The 20,188-nt window shown below is 49.7% G+C and overlaps 1 protein-coding gene across 1 annotated transcript in view; it reads left to right on the top strand.

Moving 5' to 3' along the window:
- The window catches only part of HS3ST4 (heparan sulfate-glucosamine 3-sulfotransferase 4), a 140,387-nt gene extending 120,496 nt beyond the window's left edge, over positions 1–19,891 (top strand). Inside the window, exon 2 of the mRNA XM_037911817.2 lies at positions 16,576–19,891. Coding sequence (XP_037767745.1) covers positions 16,576–17,212 — 637 coding nt within the window. The 3' untranslated portion in view covers positions 17,213–19,891. The remainder of the gene's footprint in view (positions 1–16,575) is intronic.
- Positions 19,892–20,188: the final 297 nt, after the last annotated feature.

The following is a 20,188-nucleotide window of genomic DNA, read 5'->3' as shown; positions in this document are numbered from 1 at the left end:
CCCACCTTCACCACCATGACCAGTGCTTGCACTGGCCCAAATGTCATGAACTGTTTCTAAGCGAATGTCCCTGCAGGCCGTGTGTTCAGTTTTAGCCTTAATCAAAGCCACAGGAGCCTTAGCAAAGGAAAACATATGAGTAACCACAAAGTTTCCTTCCAAAGCTCTTTATCATTTGTGTTTAACGTTTTTTAAAGCATATGTGCGAGCCATCTGAATTAGAGTAATATGCATCTATTAGGCAGCAGCAGCTGCAGGTTTTGTGTCTCTGATTAGAACGGATTGGATTCTGTGGTTTAGTGATGTGCAAAGGATTGGACTTTGGAGAGATTAAAATTATTTTCAGCATTAAGCACAGTATTTCTAAGCTAATGCACTCAGTCTTGAATATAGATTCACGGACCAAAAAGATTATAAAACATTAAATCTATGTAAATTCAGCTATAAATTTATGTTTGAGCAAATTCAACAAGAGATTTGACTTGGGGGCTTACAGCAAATAGATTTTATTTTAAATGCATATTGCAATCTTTAACTGCAGTGCTGTATTCCCCTTGAAAATTCCACGGCTGACTGAATTACCAACAGTCACAGCTGAGAGCCCAAGCAATTATACCAGAATGTGTTAATAATAAAACAGGAAAATGACTCTGTGTTTGTCTGGTCTAAAGACAAAAACAGATGTTTGCACCACATTTCAAAGAGTGGTAGTGACTGGCTCCCTTCACAGGAGACACAGTCAAGGCAGCTGAACGCTGCATCTTTTGGGTAGCATTTGTCCTGTGCATATTAAGGTCCTGCCCCTCTGTGATACTGAGCTGAGGGAGTCACTATACAAATTTTTTCTCTATGGTGGAAGCATAAAAATATAGTGAACAAAGGCTCCTTTTGAGTGGGATTGCAGGAACCCTACAACATAATGAACAAGCTGCCTACACAGATATACGTGACAGCTGTGACTGAAGCAATAAACAGGATAATCTGGATTTAAATAAGCCACAAGGGGGATTTGGCAACATGTAAATTCGCAAATTTATAAAACGTATCCTTTGAAAATTAAGAGCTTGTTTGAAACCAGCAGCTAAGAACAATTACTCAAGCACACTTCTCCACTAAGGGTTTAGAGCCGGCCTTTGTGGCAAACTGGAGTGAGAGAAGGGGAGACAAAGTTACTGCCACTCCCTGCATGGTGGCACTTGTAGACCTGATTGGTTCAATGGTCTAACAGGAGAGAACTGCGTACAGTGAGTCTCCCCTTCGGACCCTGGAGCAGCAGACGTGGTCAGGGAGGGGCCAGGGTGGGATGCAGGAAAGGCTGGTTTGTTTTAGCATCAGTGCTGCGGTGCCATGGGGTGAATATGAAGGGAGGGATATATCAAAAGCCAAACAAGCGCCCAAACAACACGTGTGTGTTAGTCAGTTAGGACAATTCCTGGACCCCAGCCCAGGACTGGCAATAAACGTTTCCAGGTGACAATGTACAGCATAGATAAGCAGGAACCCTCATGTCCCTTAGACACTCCGAGGATGGAGCCTTTTCATAACCCCACTGATGGGAAGCGAAGGAGTGGTGTGAAGGAAGCCTGGAGAGCAGCTGAGCGGCTCAGCTGTCCTTTCTGGCTATGCAGCGCGATGCCAACGTTAAACACAATTCCACGGCAGCCGCCGAAGAGAACCACCCCAGCCGGGCAGGCTGGCTTGGATTAGCGTCCTGTTTACACACACGCAGTGAGAGCAGAGCTTATGGCAGGCAGGACTGGGAAGGGTTGACTGCTCTGAGGAACATGCCTTTGGTGCTGGCTGGTTGGCTGCTTGACGTTTGAGACTCTTGTTATTTTCAGCACCACGAGTGAAATAGCGGCAGGTGTTTTTCTCTCCTGTGCACTCGGCACCTGCGCTGCTATTGGACACAGGCAGAGACCAGGCCAGCCAGGACGTAGGCAGAAAGTGCTGGCCAGGAAACCCAAACGTGCTCTCAGGCTGGTGAGACATGAATTCTGACCCGCCGGGAACCCGTCAGACTAACAAAGGTGAGCTGTAGCTCACGAATGCTTATGCTCAAATAAATTGGTTAGTCTCTAAGGTGCCACAAGTACTCCTTTTCTTTTTGCGAATACAGACTAACACGGCTGTTACTCTGAAAGGAGAGAACCGACATCCTGCACAATAGTGCCCCCGAGAGGCCAGCATGTCAGAGGTTTTCGTCCCGGAGGTGCAGCTTCAGTACGGCATCCCAGCTCTGCTTTGGCTTCCCTGATAGTCACTGCCCAAGTGCTCTGGATGGGGACTGGATGCTTAGAGAAACGTCTGTTCCCGCACACGGCACGCTTACATCCAGGCTGCTGTTTGCTTTCATCCCTGCCCTGTGTTAGAAAACCCATTTGCCTGTCTTCCAAGCAGCTCCCTCCCATCCAGTGTCTAAACCCTAAATTATTATCCCCGCCCAAGTGCTCTGGATGGGGACTGGATGCTTAGAGAAACGTCTGTTCCCGCACACGGCACGCTTACATCCAGTCTGCTGTTTGCCTTCATCCCTGCCCTGTGTTAGAAAACCCATTTGCCTGTCTTCCAAGCAGCTCCCTCCCATCCAGTGTCTAAACCCTAAATTATTATCCCCCGGGAATTACTGGGCCAGGCCTGGCTCTAAACTGAATTACCCTTTTTTCACCCTGTATCTCAGTGCGGAGCCCAGTAGCTTGGGCTTGGAGAGGGGCAGAAATCCCTGAGCAGCTCTCCTGCTCCATCGGGGGTGCTTGCATAGGACCCAGCCCTCCCCATGGCGTGATGAGAGACTTTTATTGCTGACAGTCCTTCAAAGTCAAGCGTTCCCTCCACCCTGGCCCCTGCTTGCAAGCCTGGCCCCGCATTGGAGGCAAATCTTCCAGACCTGTATGTATGAGCTCAGCTGTGACGCGAGAGTGAAATCTCTTAGCCGGTCCCTTCTCCTCCGTCTCCAGCACCCTTCTGTCACTCCTAACTGCCCATCTTGCTCTGCACTTGTCTCCAGGTGCACAGAACTGAACACAATCCCGGAATGTGGTGGGGCTCTCAGGTGATTAGCTCTTTATTGTAATTTCTCGGCTCCTGTTTATTGTGATCGGATCAGCTGAAGGGCTCCTGTAATTAAGAGCTTGTCAGTGGCTCTTCCGTAAATCCCTCATTTGTTTGGTTTGGACTTGAACAGCTGCCAATGGAGCGCGGGTGTCCCCACCAGGCAGGTGAGGCTCTTAGGCATTTATTTACACAACAGTTTGTTTCCAGCGCTATGGTAGAGTAACACTGAGTGCACTAAACACGAAACTATGGAAAGGACAATCCCTTTGCCTCGGCCTCGTCACCTGAGCACCTGGCAGAAGATACAGCTCTAGCCCTTTGACAAATCCTGCAGCCAAACTCCCAGCTGGCGGGCGCCCTGTGGGCAGGAAGGGCGGATCAGGGAGGCCGTATTTCCTACTGAATTTGGGTTCATTTTCATCTCATTAGCCTTACGGTCACCCCAATAAATAAGAGGCGCACCCAACAGTCACGGCCACCAAATACACAGGAATGGTTCAGGCAGCAGCAAACCCCTGTATTCCTGAGCCCATCCCCTGCCCAAAGGCTCCAGGAACAGGTGAGTGACAGCAGAAAGCTTGGGGCAGTTTTCCTTGTACAGCGCCTAGCACATGATGTCCTGGTTCATGGGTAGGGCACCTGGGCACGACGGAAATACACAGATTAATAATAAATTGCCAGAGTCTATCCCAGAGCATCGGTGCCAAAGGCGGGCAAGCCCGGCTGTGGGCATGGCCACACGGAGGGGTGGGATTAGACTGGTGCAGGGCCCCTCGCAATCAGCGTCCACAAGCACATCTCTAGAAGTGGGCAGTGGCCAGAGGGGGGTGTGGCCAGCCTTGGTGCCAGCGGAGGACAGATTCAGGGCATTCCCAGGCAGCCTCCCATGTGCAGGAGTCCTGGGGAGACCCAGCTTTTTAAAGCTTCTCTCCCCCAGGATGGAGGCTGCCCACAGCCCTGCCTGCCCTGGGGGCGTCTCGCTGCTCAGCACAGAGGGGAACCCAGAGCTGCGCGGTGTCTCCTGGGAGTTAGGTCACAACTGGACTGGCCGAGTGGTTTGTGCATGAAAATCTGCGGCGGGGGCCTCTCTTCGCCCCCCCTTCCTGGACCGCATGCGACTCGTCGTGCATGCTGCCATGGACGGCTGCCCTATGGGGAGAGGGCTGGCGGCTCCAGTCTCCCGCCCACTTCACGACTCCTGGCCTGGCTGGAAGCCATTACCACTGGATGCCTTGTGGGAGCGGGCCAGGGCTGCATTCCCAGACAGCACTGCAGCTCCTGGAGGCCAGGGAGCACGTCTCTGCCATGCTGCCTGTGGGGCCTGGCCCACGGAAGGAGACCGACGACGACGTCTCTGGCTCCAGGACCGTGCAGCGGCCTTGAGCCAGTTCCAGAGGCATTTGACAGCACGTTAGAAGGGAGCCCAGCCTGCTCATCCCACCTCACCTCCTTCCTTGGGCCCAGCCCTCGTGGTGCACCCCTGCAGCCCCCAGGCCCTCTCTCGTCGGGATCACTCAGAGTGCCGAAGAGCGGCCCCGTTCTGCCATCCGCCAGCCTGGCCCAGGTGACCTTGTTCCTGTTGTCACAGTTTCTGACTCAGATTAGCATCAGTCAGTCAATTTCACCCACCCTGATCCTTCCATTTGCTCAGACGATTGCATAAGAAAACAGCCTCTCATGTCTGGGAAATTGTAAACAAGTGTTATTGCTGAGCTGGTGTCAGGGTAATTGAAATCCCCAGGATCAGTGACTCTTTGTTGTCGCCTGGCATTCCAGCCCAGCTCGCAAGGCTAGAGGACTCTTATTGCAGCTGCTTCTCGTTTGCATCCTCTGGTGTCTCAGCTGATCAGCCGCGAACTGTAGGTCTCTTCTGGAGATAGGGACCATCTTCCCCCGCCCCACGCGTTCTCTGCCTCCCTGCTGTGTCTGCATGTCATGTACATAAGCACTATAATTACACAACAGTATTTTAGCATCCTGTTAATCCACTCTCCACGTCCCAGTTTGCATCCTCGCATCTTAAATGCTGAGATTTGGGTTTCTGCTTTGGCCAGCGGAAGGAATAGCCTCTCCTTGCTGGGTAGCTGACTCTCAGGGCAGGCAGTTCTCAGCAGAGGTACGAGCACCATGGCTTCACCTGGAGGAGAGGCTTCAACAGATTTGCTCATGAACTGAGACCTTATATATTCCTTTAGAGACAAGGGAAAAGGGATCTGAGCTTCTGTTTAAAGCCTTCTAAGTTCTATCCTGTTACAAAATAATTACTGGTTTAGAGAAGGGAGATTGGGAACATCTGTTTTCTGCCTCATTACACAAGAGCAAGGGGACAGTCACTGAAATAAAAGGTGTGAACTCTAAAATCAGTAAAAGGAAATATGTTTTTATGTAATTAGCCTATGGAACTCACTGGCACAGGGAGTTGTTGAGGCAAAGAGCTTAGTAAGATTTGGAAAAGAACTGGACATAATTCTGGATATTCTTGAGATCCATAGAAATCATAATTAATAGCAATGGATGTTGGACAGGATATTGAACCTCCTGCTTCAAGAGTTAAGCCAATCTCTAACTATTGGCGATTACGGTGAGATGTAATGTAGGGGGCAAATTTGCTACTGCAGGGTTCTTACATCTTCCTCTGAAGCATCTAGCTCTGGCCAGTACTGGAAACAGGCTACTGGTCTAGATGGAGCATGGGTCTGACCCACAATGCTAGTTGCTAGTACACTGTGGTGGTGAGTGCAGGACAAGCCAACACACAGCAAGAGAAGAGAAGTGAAATCATTGCACAAGTTTTGTTTACTCTTCACTGTTGATGGTGCATGTTGATTTTTTGCAATTAACATACCCTGGCTCAATGAAAACAGACTAGCCAGCTTGGCTTTCGTTTCTAGTCAGTCAGTTTCCATTTCTGGTTCTCATGGGCCTGCACAATGCTGCTAATGTCTGGGTATGCGTGTTGCAGACACTTCAAGGGAACAGATGTTCAGCCCCGAAACAAAATGTATCTGATTTTCTACTATTGCTAAAACAGATGTTCAGCATTGATGTACCTAGCAGTAATTGTCCAGTCGACCCTACTGCAGTCCCGTGAGGTCCTGGGGGAGGATTGCTCCCATTTTACTAGTGGAATTTGAGGACCAAAATTGCCACAAAAAGGGCCACGGGTTTGGTCACCCAACTGTAGACACACAGGGCCTGGCTACTTTGGGTGCTGAGCACTCATCATCGCAGCAGGAGCTTTGGGTGTGCTGCACCCCTGCCTGATAAGCAGGCCCCATGGTGGTTTGTTGAACCCCCAGAACTAGTGGCCACTTCTTAAAATATTAGCTTAAGTGGCCTGTACTGGGCCATGGGGGAGGCTGGATCAGAACATAGATGAAAACTCAGAACTCCTGATTCCCAGGCCTGTGCTCAAAGCACAAGACCAGCTCTCCTTCTCCGGCACCAACCAGTGGTGTGGGAAGGGTCAGGACTGGAGCTGGCCAGGGGTCTGTGCAGACAGTTTCCTCATCAAGAAACACAGTTTTGTCAACACCCACATTTGTTTGCCAATGAAAAATGGAACCGAAAGGAAATAACTTTTGAATTCAGATTGCAGGTTTGAAATGAAACTTTTTGTTTCAAAATTTCCTGTGGGAAAAGCAACATTTTTCAACCAAACATTTTTCACACTGATGTTTTCGGTTGGCGTTTCTCTCAGGAAAAGCGTTGGTTTTCCAAGCAGCGCTAGTCAGGACAGAGCGACAGGAGCAGGCTGAGCTGGTGCTGGTGGACCCGTGCACAGGTGCACTGTGAGGGCCGCCTCTGGCCACACTCGTTCCTGCGGCCCAGTCCCTCACTCCAGGAGTGTCCCTCTGAACGCAGCCCGCCTGCTTGCAAGGCTGAGGGAGCAAGGCTGGCCGAATCTGGCTCATGGTTTTGACTCTCTGACCCACAGGATCTCTTCAGTTGCTCGGATTCCATTGTGCCCCCGTCCTGAGTGTCCGCTATTCCCAGGTCTCCCATGAAAATCACACCGCACCTGATTAGCTGCTGCTAGTGAGAGCGTGACAAGACGCAATTCTGGGTGGAGGAGATTAGTGAGTCACTTCTCCCCAGTACCACATGTGCCCCGTGACCCTCTGCGCAGCCATACGGAGGGCACACGGCAAGGGAGGGGGATGCTGTAGAGAATTCACTGCTGTAACAGCCCGTAACCCTGCCTGGCGGCTGCATCCCCCACCACACTGCACAGAGTTACCCAGGAATGACAGCCGGAGTGACGTGCTTCCCACAGAGTGATTTTCCTCATGCTACTTGAGCTGCCCACCCAATTGCAGCCCTTGGCTCTTGCATCCGGCCTTGCTGGATGTGCAAAACTCAGGGGCCGGCACTAGCTGTCAGCTGGAGGGGCTGGCCGCAGTTTATGACATAAGGGAATGATGACTTGACCCTGCCTTGTGCGGCTCGAGCAAGTCACAGTGCAGGCGGGAACAGGGGTGAAAGACAAGACATGACCAGTGGGAAAGGCTCAGCTGTCATGATCTCCAAGGAGCCCCTGGGTCGGGATGACACTTAGAGCACAGGCCTGCTACATGGGGTCCTTTGCCTTCTCAATACAAGCTAGCCTAGGGGTCGGCAACCTTTCAGAAGTGGGGGGCCGAGTCTTCATTTACTCCCTCCAATTTAAGGTTCCGTGTGCCAGTGATACATTTTAACCTTTTTAGAAGGTCTCTTTCTAGAAGTCTATAATATAGAACTAAACTATTGTGGTATGTCAAGTAAATAAGGTTTTTAAAATGTTTAAGAAGCTTCGTTTAAAATTAAATGACAATGCAGAGCCCCCCGGACCGGTGGCCAGGACCCGGGCAGCGAGAGTGCCCCTGGAAATTGGCATGAGTGCCATAGGTTGCCTACCCCTGAGCGAGACAGTGAGTTTCTTCCAGCCTCCTGGCTGTGATGAACTTCCCTAGGCAGGCAGTGCACCGCTGCCTGCAGCCAGACCCCGTGAAACAGCACGACAGGGACACGTAGGCATGAGGAAGGCCCCAGGTTGCATCCTACAGATGCTGCACGACAGAAGAGGGGCGAGCGCTCAGGTGTGTACCAAGCAGGGTATAGTCTGAGGAGACAAAGGCTGGAAACTGCCAGGCCTTAAAGGACACCAGCCAAGATACAAACCCAAACCGAGCATGCCTGGCAGTGGGAGGGCCAGTCGCTCACAGCAGTTCATATTCTCCTGAAGGGGAGAAAGGGCCGAAGAGCAGCAGACTGTCCACAGGTGCCCATGAGCACAGTGATAACTGATTCTAATCCACTGGACCAGGGAGCCTGAGCAGAAAGATCCCAGCTCCAGAAAAGAGGCTGCCTGCAGCCCATATCTGTGCCGTACGATCACCCGCAGCCCCCACAGTCACATCCAAACAGGAACAAAACATTGTAGTTGGAAAGAATTGTGTGCCAGCACCTGCCCCCAGACTGGCAGAGGCATTTCCCAGCTCCTACACTTTCCTGCTTCCTGCTCTGGCTGAGCCAACACCACCAATCTAGTGCATCATTCTGGGGGCTGTCGCGGCGTCGGGGGAGCCAGAGAGAGACAGGGGCTTCCCTTCCCAACAGATGCTCCAGTTGGGGCTTTCTGCACGTTGCACTAAGCATGAGAAGCAGCATGCTCAGGACCTGTCTCCTCTTTATTTGTAATTGAGTCGGTTACGGAGGCAACGCACAGAAATGGGCTGTTATGAATTACCATCAAATCTCTTTTGTGGCTTGAACAACAAAACCATAACACACTGATTTCCGTAGTTAATGGATCGATAGAGATCTCTGCTAGGAGTTCTTCAGGAAAAACAGCTTGATTGGACTGTCCTGCCTGGTACCTTGCCTTTGTCCTCCACCAGGTCTTCAAAGAGACTGATAATTATGATAATTACTGGTTTCCTTGGAGCCCCAGCTCCTGGAGTCAGGTGGAGATGTGATGATTTCAGCTTTCATTCTTAAAGAAAAATTAAGTTTCTAGCCCTTGTGGCTGTGGAGAAAGCTTCCAAAGGTGACCCCATTGCACCCTAAAGCAGTGGTTCTCAAACTTTTGTACTGGTGACCCCTTTCACACAGCAAGCCTCTGAGTGAGACCCCCCTTATCAATTAAAAATGTTTTTATATATTTAACACCATTATAAATGCTGGATGCAAAGTGGGATTTGGGGTGGAGGTTGACAGCTCATGACGTTCCATGTAATAAGCTCGCGACCCCCTAAAGTTTGAGAACCCCTGCCCTAAAGGCTCAAAAAGCAGGAGGCAAATAAAAAAAGCCCCAAATCCAGTATTGTACATAACCTCATTATTTTAAAGTCAATCTCAGGATTTTTGGTGATTTTTGACTCAGTTTGTGAACATTTGGGGTTGGCAATGCAGAATTGGAGCCAGCCTTTGCCCTAGACTTTCTTCTCTCTCTGTCCTGCCACCTCTCACCATCTCTAGAGCATCCTGGTGATCTTCCCCCTCTCCCCTGACATCCCTCGTTTCCTCTTTTCACGCTTATGGCTCCTTGAATAATGTCCTTCCTAAATCCTCACAAGCCAGACATCCCGGAGTCCGCTACTCTGGCTGCCCGCCCTGGCCTTCCCTCTGCCCTGGGGGAGAATCACTTCCCATTTGAACATCTTGCCTAAAAACCTTCCTTTCCCATTGGCTCTCAGAGCCTGGAGGGTATTCCCCCGCTGCAAAGGCCTTGCAACACTCTGTAGGAGACACGCAGACACGGATTAGCAGGGGTGCCACCTTTCATGATTTTATCACACGTCTTGAAATATTTGGTGTTTGCCTTAAAGCCCCAGTTCTTGGAGCCAGGTGACTGAATCTCAGCTTGCCTTTAAAAAAACAACACGTGTCTAGCTCTCAGGGGTGAGGAGAAAAACTTGAAAATCTGACCCGAATGCCCCTAAAGGCTCAAAATACAGAAGGCGAATAAAAAAAAAAACCTCAGCTGGACTGGAGTTTATTCCCCTAAACCCATGACTTTCAAACCAGTTCTCTGATTTGGATGGGCCTGGCTCATGACGTACGCATGCTTGGGGTTGGCGAGACTGTACTAGGCATTCATTGTTCTGATATTGCTCGGAGTCCTTCACAGAGAGATTTCAACCACCATCCACCAGGAGCAGCCTGGTGTGTTTGGCTCACACGTTAACCTGCTGCTGGATGAATTCAGCATGAATGAGGCTACGTTACACTTAGTAAAAGTCATGGACAGGTCACGGGCAGAAAGTAACGCTTGGGTGCTCGGGGGGGGGGGGGGCGGCCCAGGACCCCCTCTGCTGCAGTGGGGAGGGTTAGCAGGGCTGGCAAATTCCCTACCCAGCTCCGTGCAGCTCCCCAGAAGTGGCAACATGTCGCTCGGCGACCAGGCACAGGGATGGCCGGGGTGCTCCATGCGCTGCCTTTGCCAGCTCCGCAGCTCCCATTGGCCAGAAACTGCAGCCAATAGGAGCTGCGGGGGCGGTGCCTGTGGCGGAGGCAGCCCGTGGAGCCACCTGGCTGCACCTCCCTCTGCCTAGGAGCTGAGGGACATGTTGCTGCTTCAGAGCCCTCACCCCCTCCCACTCCCCAAACTCCCTGAGCCCCCTCCCACACCCACACTCCTGCTGCTGCTGTGGGGGCAGGGGGCCCGAGACTGCCCCAGCACCGGCTGCCGCAGAGGTCACGGATGTCACGGAGTCCATGACAGACTCGCAGCCTTAAGAGTGATGCGTAGACAAAGCACGGGAACAACCTGCCACTCCAGTTACGTGGGGACGGTACTCCTTCATCCTCCGCTCTCACTAGCGAAATGGAACGTGTTTTCCTCAAGCAAATTACAGGCTGTTACATGTTTACAACTAATTGAGCCCCTTCTTGGAAATGAGGTTATTGGGGAGGAGGAATGCATGAAAAGGTTTCTGTTTTGGCTGCACAATTGCCTTGCGTTGCTTGAGAAAACATGATAAAATCCTGCTGACTTTTTGCGTGAGTGTCCTGCGTTCTCAGCATTTGGGTTTTCGGCACTAGATATTCAAATATTTTACTAGCCAGAGCAAACACTTGCCTTTCCTAATGATCTAACATAACTATGATCTAACATAACTATGGGAAAAGGAAAGTAAACATTTATGGCATTATCGCCTCAACTGGGACTCTTCTGCTTATTCCTGAGCATCCTCTTTTGTGAGATCTGGGATCTGGGACTGATTCAAGGCTTGACGGGGGGCATAATAAAGTACCATCTCTTCAGAGACCCAGCTGAACAGGCTGGCTGCAAGATTTCTATGGTAAAGAGGTGTGCATTAGCGCAGTATCGCTCATCCATTCTCCATTCCATGGGAAAGGACTGGATCCTGTCCTCATTGTGGGGTAACTCTGCGTTGCTGAGTCTAATGCTCAAGCCTCCCTCTGTGAGAGTGGAGATGTCTCAGAATGTAGAGAGGGAATCTGCAGCCAGCAATATCACGTCCACTGTTTGTAAACTGGTGTTTCTTTCTGTTATCATTCAATAAAACTAAATCAGCTCTCCAAAAATCAATAACTATGGAATGCAATTAAGCCCCTGCAGCTGAGTGCATTTAGAGCACAACTGCTAATCTGGAGGGAGATTTGATAAGAAGGAAACAGAGTATTACTCTTCAGAAATTCTTGCTAACCTGATCTTCAATATCATATTTTAACAAATTTACGGAGCCACTTAGGCTGCAGCGCTAGCAGCCCGCTGTGCACCTAACTCAGGGCTGCGTGTGGCACACTCGTGAATCGCGAGAGGGCCAGTGAACTCAGCACGCTGGGGGAAATCACTTAGCTGCTGCACTCTGTAAACACTGGCCTTTTATTTGAAGGGGGCAGATCGTATCCCCCTTCTCCATGGTAGGAGGATTAGCATTTTGGTGCAGCGCACACAGCCATATGCAGGGCTGGATTCTCCCCATGCAAGCCTACAAGTGCCGTCAGTCATTTGCTCAGCTGATGAAATCCATCAGCTCTGTTCTGTCACTTTAATCTGTTCTGCTCAGTTGCATCAGACCAGCATAATTTCCAGGCAGAAATTTTAGCATTTCAGTTCCAAATTTTCTCAGCAGAGTTTTCTGAAATCTATCAAGAAATTTCACGCTGCCATGCTTGGATTGTTTGGCCAGTGCAGGCAGGGCCAATGCACAGGGGTATTGTGTGCACTGAAAGTTCGCATCTGCAAGAGCTGAGGAGGGGACACTAAGCCTGGGAGTATGTACAGCTGGGCGCATACTGTAATTAGAGCTATTTCTGGCTGGTCATTTGCAAAGAGACAGTGGTGAGTGGAAGTGATTTCCATGGGAATGTGAACACCAGTCTGAATTACTCAGGGAAATTGGAAAGGTGCATGTGCGCAGGTGCAGGTCCACACATTTGATTGGGTGAATTTGCCGTGTAGATCATCGGCAGCTGTTTCTGCTGTTCGTAGTGTCTTTTGTCCAGCTGGCTGGTGTGCAATATATCAGAAAACCACAAGCACAATAGTACTTACTGAAAAAGACACTCCGCTTTCGAGAGCCAATATTGTCTGCTTTGCTCTGAGTGAGGCGTAGTTTCTTCCTGCGTTGAGCTGCCTTTCTCCTCCAAACACATCTCTTCCAGTTATTTAACTGGAGAGCCCATTCTGACATGGGAAAGAGTCACAGAATCATAGAATCGTAGGACTGGAAGGAACCTCATGAGGTCATCTAATCTAGTCCCCTGCACTCATGGCGGGACTAAGTATTATCTAGTCCGTGTTTGTCTAACCTGCTCTTAAAATCTCCAATGATGGAGATTCCACAACCTCCCTGGGCAATTTATCCCAGTGCTTAACCACCCTGACAGTTAGGAAGTTTTTCCTAATGTCCAACCGAAACCTCCCTTGCTGCAATTTAAGCCCATTGCTTCTTGTCCTGTCCTCAGAGGTTAAGAAAAACAATTTTTCTCCCTCCTCCTTGTAACAACCTTTTACATACCTGAAGACTGTTCTCATGTCCCCTCTCAGTCTTCTCTTCTCCAGACTAAACAAGCCCAGTGTTTTCAATCTTCCCTCGTAGGTCATGTTTTCTAGAATTTTAATCATTTTTGTTGCTCTTCTCTAGACTTTCGCCAATTTGTCTGCATCTTTCCTGAATTGTGGCACCCAGAACTGGACACAATACTCCAGTTGAGGCCTAATCAGCCCGGAGTAGAGTGGGAGAATTACTTTTCATACACCATTGCAAATCCTAGCTCTTTGGGAAACGCCCTATAGACTTAATAGAGAATCTACACATCTGTACGAATCTCTGTTAAGTTTTGTAGGTTTTTTGATGTAACTTGTATAGAACCCTACAGTTTTATCCCTGTTAACTTCTACGGGACTTTTCTATAAGGAAGCTAATGAGATTTCGCTGGTCTATTCACTCATTACTATCAATATGCACAGTGCAGAAAAGGAAGGAGTTGGTGGCTCAGAGGCTGGGGTGGAAAGAGGGCTGGATAGATGGGTCAGAATAAATGGAAGAGTGGAGAGATGGCTGGGTTGTAGGAACTGGCCTGAGGGAGACATACCGGGGGAAGGGATGGGGAGAGGCCTGGATGCAGGGAGTCCGTGGAGAGCAAGGAGTCACGCTGCTGAGTCTGAATTGGATTTTGAGAGATCAGAGCAGCTGCGGCAGTTGACGGAGTGTGGGGATAGTAGGGTCCCACCCCTAGAGCAAGGAACCAGTCTGGCTACAACATTTGGGCTCCCTGATGCCTAGAGACTGGGGATTAGGAAGATCAGTCAGGGGAGTGGTGCATGGGGGAGCTGGCAAGGCACAGAGGAATAAGGGGCAAGTCAGATGCTAAGAGGGTGACAGTGTCCCAAAAAGGGGTGAACGTCTGAATTCCAGCCACAGGAGATGTCAGGCGCAGACCGCAGGCTAGCATTCTTCACAGGAGGAACCATCAGCTGGCAGCCCTGCCTAGCGAGCCCCCAGGCATCTGTGTAAACATGCTGACAAAGCTTTAATTGCCATTTAATTGTCGCACATGGCCTTTAAAACGGGAGCGGATTTGATAGTCCGCAGCGATTGTATACACACATGCCACTGCTTTCTGCTTCAGCGCAAAGCAGGGTCTGCATGTCAGGGACTTGGCGCCTACTGGGCGTGCAGCATTCTGCGGGCGTGGGGGGCCTTGTGCTCTGCTGTGCTGCTGGGCGCTGTGCATTGTGGGATGCAGAGCGGAAGCCTGCCAGAAGCGACTGGAAATCTGGGACTCAGGATCACAAAGCTCAGCAAAAGAGGTTGTTTGACAGCAACCCCGTTTACCACAGGGGGACCGGGGTGGGGTGGGGGACGGGACAGTCACCTAGCAAACCTCTTTGCCAAAAGAACTCTTGTCTTCAGTACGATAAGGCAGCCTTGGGCCCTTCTGGCAATATGGACAACTCTAGCCATCCATCACCAGCTTCCAAAGCCTTTCAGCTCAGAGCTGGTTCGGGGAACATGCACCACACCCGAAAGGAATTCTGTGGCACAGGGAACTTAGTCTGCTAGGCCATCATGTCGGGAAACATGAGCACACACTACACGTAAAGCCACGGATGGCACTGAACCGTCTCAGACACAAGGCAGTGGCAAGTTCACCTAGCTGGGCCTTGTCTAGCAAACATCTCTGCTTGCAGTTGTCCAGTGGGGAACCCCACAGGAGGGCGGCTTGCCTGTACGCTGCTAGGTGGCAGCAGTGTCACTGCGGTTGTGGACCCCGAGGGGCTGGTAAAGAACCGTTTCAAGTTATTTTCTCACCCTATGTTTGCACTGAAAACAGTTTCCCATGTGAAGGACCTGATCCTGCACGATGCTGAGCAGCCTCACCTTGATTAAAGCCAATGGGAGAGGTGGGCGATGCAGGGGCTCCTCTCAGGGGATGCTCAGCGCCTTGCATAATCATGCCCTGGTATTACCTCACGAGTTCTAGCCCACTGCTGAGTGACCACCCCTTCCCCTGCTAATTACCCACTCAAGCAATACAATAATCATGAACATTTGGGGCAACTTACACCAAGCTAAACATCCCAGTGTGTGTGAGAGAGAGAATATAGCTGCAAAGTTTAAAAATCAAAAAGTTGAACTGAAAATAAAATGGGCATTTTTGTTTTATTTTATGCCCAAAACATTTAAATTTGTGCCAATTGCAAACACTGAAACAATGAGCATTGCTCTGACACTTGGCACTAATACCTGATATAAACCCCGTGCACTGGGGACCTGTTTCCTGACTGCCTTGCCCCTCACTTACCTCGCTGACGCCTGCACAGAGTGGGTGTTGAATGGCACCATTCTGGCTGGGAGATGTGTCACACACACGTTACACAGGTGCAAATCACTACATGAAGTACAAGGCGGCGGCAGCCAGGCCTCTGGCATGCTGGGTGAGGCAGGATGTTGCACAGTTGCTCTTTCTGTAGCTGGGGGGTAAATTTTCCAGCTGATAAATAAACGTTCTCAAGCCAGGAGCCACAAGAGAAGAGCAGAACCCACCCTGGCCGTGAGAAGAGACCCACGAGTTCTCTTCCTGTTCCTGGGAGCGTACTGCCCTGCCAGCCCTGCCCAGCACAGCGTGTGTGTGACCTGGAGGCACTCTGTGCCTGGGGTACAGCAAAGGTCGTCAGCCAGTCTGGTACCCAGCAGATAAGGTTCAAAAGATGCTCTAATGCACATACTGAGACCATGATTTAAAACCTTCTGGTTTGCGACATTAATCTTTGGCTTGGGCCACATGAGCCAGGCATTTACTTCTCCATTTTCTTAGATATAAAAGCTATCTGGACTGCAGCTGCATTTTACAATATGATAATATGCTATCCAGGAAAGTCTTGCTACATGTTAATTTATCCAGTAGGCAAATTCCTTTTGGCTAATAAAAGTGCTTGCGCAGGAAGCTCAAAACCCAGCAGCAATTAATTATTGACAGAGCATGTGAATTAGAGATAAAAGAAAAGTCATTCTTCCTCACACACAAGATAGTAAATAAATTTAATTATTGTACTAGAAACAAGGGATCTTATTCTGTATTAAGTTTTATTAGCTGAGACATTTAAAAGCATGTCATCATAATAAAAAGGTCTTGTGTAATCCTAAATGCACCACTTTGGTACAAGGCTTTGAAGTGTATAGACTTAATTGAGCAAATGGTAGCAGATGGCTTGCTGTACAGACAGGTATTGTACAGGTTTATTGTCAATTAACTCTTGTCTACATATGCCTATGGCAAATTGACTGTATAATGTGTAACTGAGACTGGCTTTAACACTTGATGTACTTGCCTTCCCCGGGTTCTGAAGCCAAAGGACACTAACCGGCATTAGGTCTCCAGAGATTATGGGGTAGCTAGTGTCACCCCCCCGAGGGGTGCCCTCAGTCTCACTGGGACACAGGCTTCAAACTCACTGCGCATGGCCAGAGGGGAACCCACATGCCTGAGTTTCCTTGGGAGCTGGATTCCTACTGCAGAACTAAGCTCTCTCTCTCTCTCTCTCTCCTGTTCCTTTCTCTACAGGAATGTGATGCCCAAGACTCTGGATGGACAAATAACGATGGAGAAGACGCCGAGCTATTTTGTGACCAACGAGGCCCCAAAGCGCATTCACTCCATGGCCAAGGACACGAAGCTGATCGTGGTGGTGCGGAACCCCGTCACCAGGGCCATCTCAGACTACACGCAGACGCTCTCCAAGAAACCTGAGATCCCCACCTTCGAAGTACTCGCCTTCAAGAACCGGACCCTGGGACTGATCGATGCCTCCTGGAGCGCCATCCGCATTGGGATCTATGCGCTGCACCTGGAGAACTGGCTGCAGTATTTCCCACTTTCCCAGATCCTCTTTGTCAGCGGCGAGCGGCTGATTATTGACCCAGCTGGAGAAATGGCCAAGGTCCAGGATTTCTTAGGCCTCAAAAGGATTGTGACAGAGAAGCATTTTTATTTCAATAAAACCAAGGGGTTTCCTTGTTTGAAGAAGCCAGAGGACAGCAGCGCCCCCAGGTGCCTGGGCAAATCCAAGGGTCGAACTCATCCCAAAATAGACCCAGATGTTATCCACAGACTGCGCAAGTTTTACAAACCATTCAATGTCATGTTTTACCAAATGACAGGTCAAGATTTCCAGTGGGAACAGGAAGAAAGTGATAAGTAAAGCCAAGAGAGCAGGGAAAAAGCTATCTGCCATCTAGAGGTGAATCGTTGTCAGAGACACTAAACTCACACAGGGCTAAAGTCTCAGTCTTGTGACAAAGAGACTCTTGCAGCGTCAAGGTTAAAGTCAAGCTGAACAGCATTTCTAGCTCTGAAACCTTCATGTCACAGCGAGTACAGGTTGCATTTGGGTCTGTTCCAAGCCCTCCCACTGTATTGTATTGCAAGAATTGCTGGGGGAGGCTCCAGTGGGACAGGGGAGGCTACCTGTTTCTAGCACTTTGTTCCTGGTGCTTCCTGTCAGTGCCAGATAGTCAGTATTCAGTGAGTCCTACCCACGGCCAACAAAGGATGAGGGGAAGCTTATAGAATCCCAATAGCGACAAGGCAAGCCGACAGATTCAATTTCTTCTGCACTACTTTAGTTTTGCCTTGCTGGCAGTCAGGTGGTATCAGATCACACACACACACACACACACACACACACACACAGCAAAGCTGCAAAGAATCTATTTACAGATACTTTACTTGCATACTAGTTACACCTTGCACTAGCTACCGTTTACCAAGTGCCACAAATATCCTGAGCCCGAGTCTTTTCTCACTTTTGAGTGTAACTCCATTAACTGAATAGAGTTGCTTGTGATTTCCTCTGGTCTGCAGTGAGACCAGAATCCAGGCTTCCTCTCTAGGTCCTCATATGCTCCTTTAGATGATCACGCGCTAAAAACCACTGCCATGCACTGGCACCTAAGGAGCCAGCTGAGAGTGTTCTCATGGGATCCATCCCAGAAAGCTTGGCCTGGACGCATGGCATAGTCGCCTAGCAGAAGGTGCAGTGTCCCACTCACCGCTCTTCCTGCAGGCAGGGAATGAACTGGCATTTCTCAGTCATTCTGGAAACCCACTGCTTCCCCGCAGAGCAGATGGCAGTTGAGGTTGTCATTACAGGCAGCTTTTTAGTTCTTTGCTAGGTGGCTATTAGCCCAGAAGGAGAATCCTCTACTGAGTAAAACCTCATCGCAGTATCTAGAGTGGTGTGCAAAATCCAGACACAGGCCAGACTTTCAAAAACGCTGAGCAGCCGCAAATGCCACTGGAGTCCCTGGGGCTGTGGGTGCCAACCCGTGGGGCTGCGGGTGCCAGCCGGTGGGGCTGTGGGTGCCCAGCACTTCTGAAAATCCGGACTCAGCTGGGTTGCAAAACCGTGAAATAGTCTTCATCTTTGCTCCAAAATCTGCAGAGAGAAGAAAAGGTCATTTCCACTGAGCGAGTGCTCACTACCCTGGAGAAAGCTTCATTTCCAAGTGGAAATGACAAAGGTTTATGATCAACCAAATTGGCAAATCCCAGTGGAAACTATAAGATACGCACCCATCACTCCTAGAATCTCAGCAAAACCGAAGCGAGCTGCATGCCTGGATCAGCAAAGACAAGGTAGCGGCAGTTTGACACAGCTGCACTATATTCCATGTCTGTTACGGAGAAAAACCCAGTAACAGTGGGCATGAAAGGAAAACACTGTGTTACCTGTGAGGGAACATTTCCTTCCTTGGGGTGATTTCTTGCTGTCTGGGGTTTATTCTCTTTTCTTTTCCTTTTATTTACTGTTTAAAAAGAGCAGCAGTGGGGCCTGCTTTTGCAGGGGGAGGGAGGAAGGTGTTTTATTTTTGTCAAGCCTCAGTGCTCCTTTGAGATGTTGCGTTTTGTTGCTGTTTGAAAGCAGCAAGAAAGCGCAGCTTATGCATACCTGAGCAAGACCAAGGCTCGGTTTTGATTACGGTGGCAAGAAATCCTTGTTGATCCAACTAACCAAAGGAAATGTCACTAAAACACTGTTAAGCAAGGTAACAAGCTGAACCTGCTTTGGGTTTCATGGCCTGTCATGTGGTTCATTACACAATAAAGTGGGGCTAGTGCTTTGGATTGTATAAAAGGAGCTAAATTCATTTGTCAGATTTCGACTGTGGGCCAGGTTTGGGGAGCATCACATTCGTTCCCGCTGAAGTAAATGTCAGTTCAGATTAGCCTGATTAGGTTTTAAAACAGCGTCTGACAAAACACTTTCTCACCGACCTGCAAACCCAGAAATATATTGTACAAACACTGGAAATATGTAGTAAGGGGGGACATTCAATTGTTTCAGATGTTATTAAAACGTCATTTCTTCTGCAAAATGAAAGCTGGGTTGTTAGGCCATTTGGTGCAAAATGATTCCTGGCTTCAGAGGGAGGGCATTTTTTTTAAATCTTCCCAATTTCTAGGGTCCTGCTGACATGGACACCCCAAGTCTTTTCTTATTTCACATGCCCTGCAAACCCGGAACTCGTTTTGGTCTCACTCCTGCCCGATGCTGAGCCCCGCCCGGAAATAAGCGGTTGCCCGTCCACCCAGGGGAGATGATGGAACTGAGGGCACTCAGCACCTGGCAGGATCAAGCCCTTTCAACTAATCTTTGCAAAAGAGGATTAAAAAGTTTATTTTCCTGACCGTAGTTTCATTAGCAGTCAGAACAATGCCACGTGAACCACAGCTGCTGCTGGGGCATCTGGCCCAACCCTCAGCAACAACCTGAGCAAGGGGCAGCTTTTCGTTCCCACACGAGACCCTACTGAGCTCAGAGGCCCCCATAGGAAACCCCCCCCCAGACCGCACCAAAAATGTTCTTTGCATATTTTAACCGCCCCCAAAAGCCAGAGTGTTGCACTGCTCCCTCGTCAGGGGCCACCGGGGATCAGCCAGGGCAGCAGGGGCAGCGGATTGCTTGTGGTCTTTGGCTGCTCTTTTCACAGGCCCATTCCTGGAAGGAAAAGAGACTTGAGGAAAGACCCTGCCTGTGCGTGCTGACGCTGTAGTTCTGCGGATTGGTGAAAGCTTTCGGCCAGTAGCTGGGCAGGAGAGGTAGCTCCAGTTTGCACCTGGATGAAGTACAGTCACCCCCAGCCCATTTGCTGTATTCCCAGAGCAGCAACAAAAT

The sequence above is a fragment of the Chelonia mydas genome, chromosome 10, assembly GCF_015237465.2.
Source record: "Chelonia mydas isolate rCheMyd1 chromosome 10, rCheMyd1.pri.v2, whole genome shotgun sequence".
NCBI lineage: Eukaryota > Metazoa > Chordata > Testudines > Cheloniidae > Chelonia > Chelonia mydas.
Note: the sequence above shows the minus strand (reverse complement) of the source record. Positions and strands in the feature narration are given on the sequence as shown.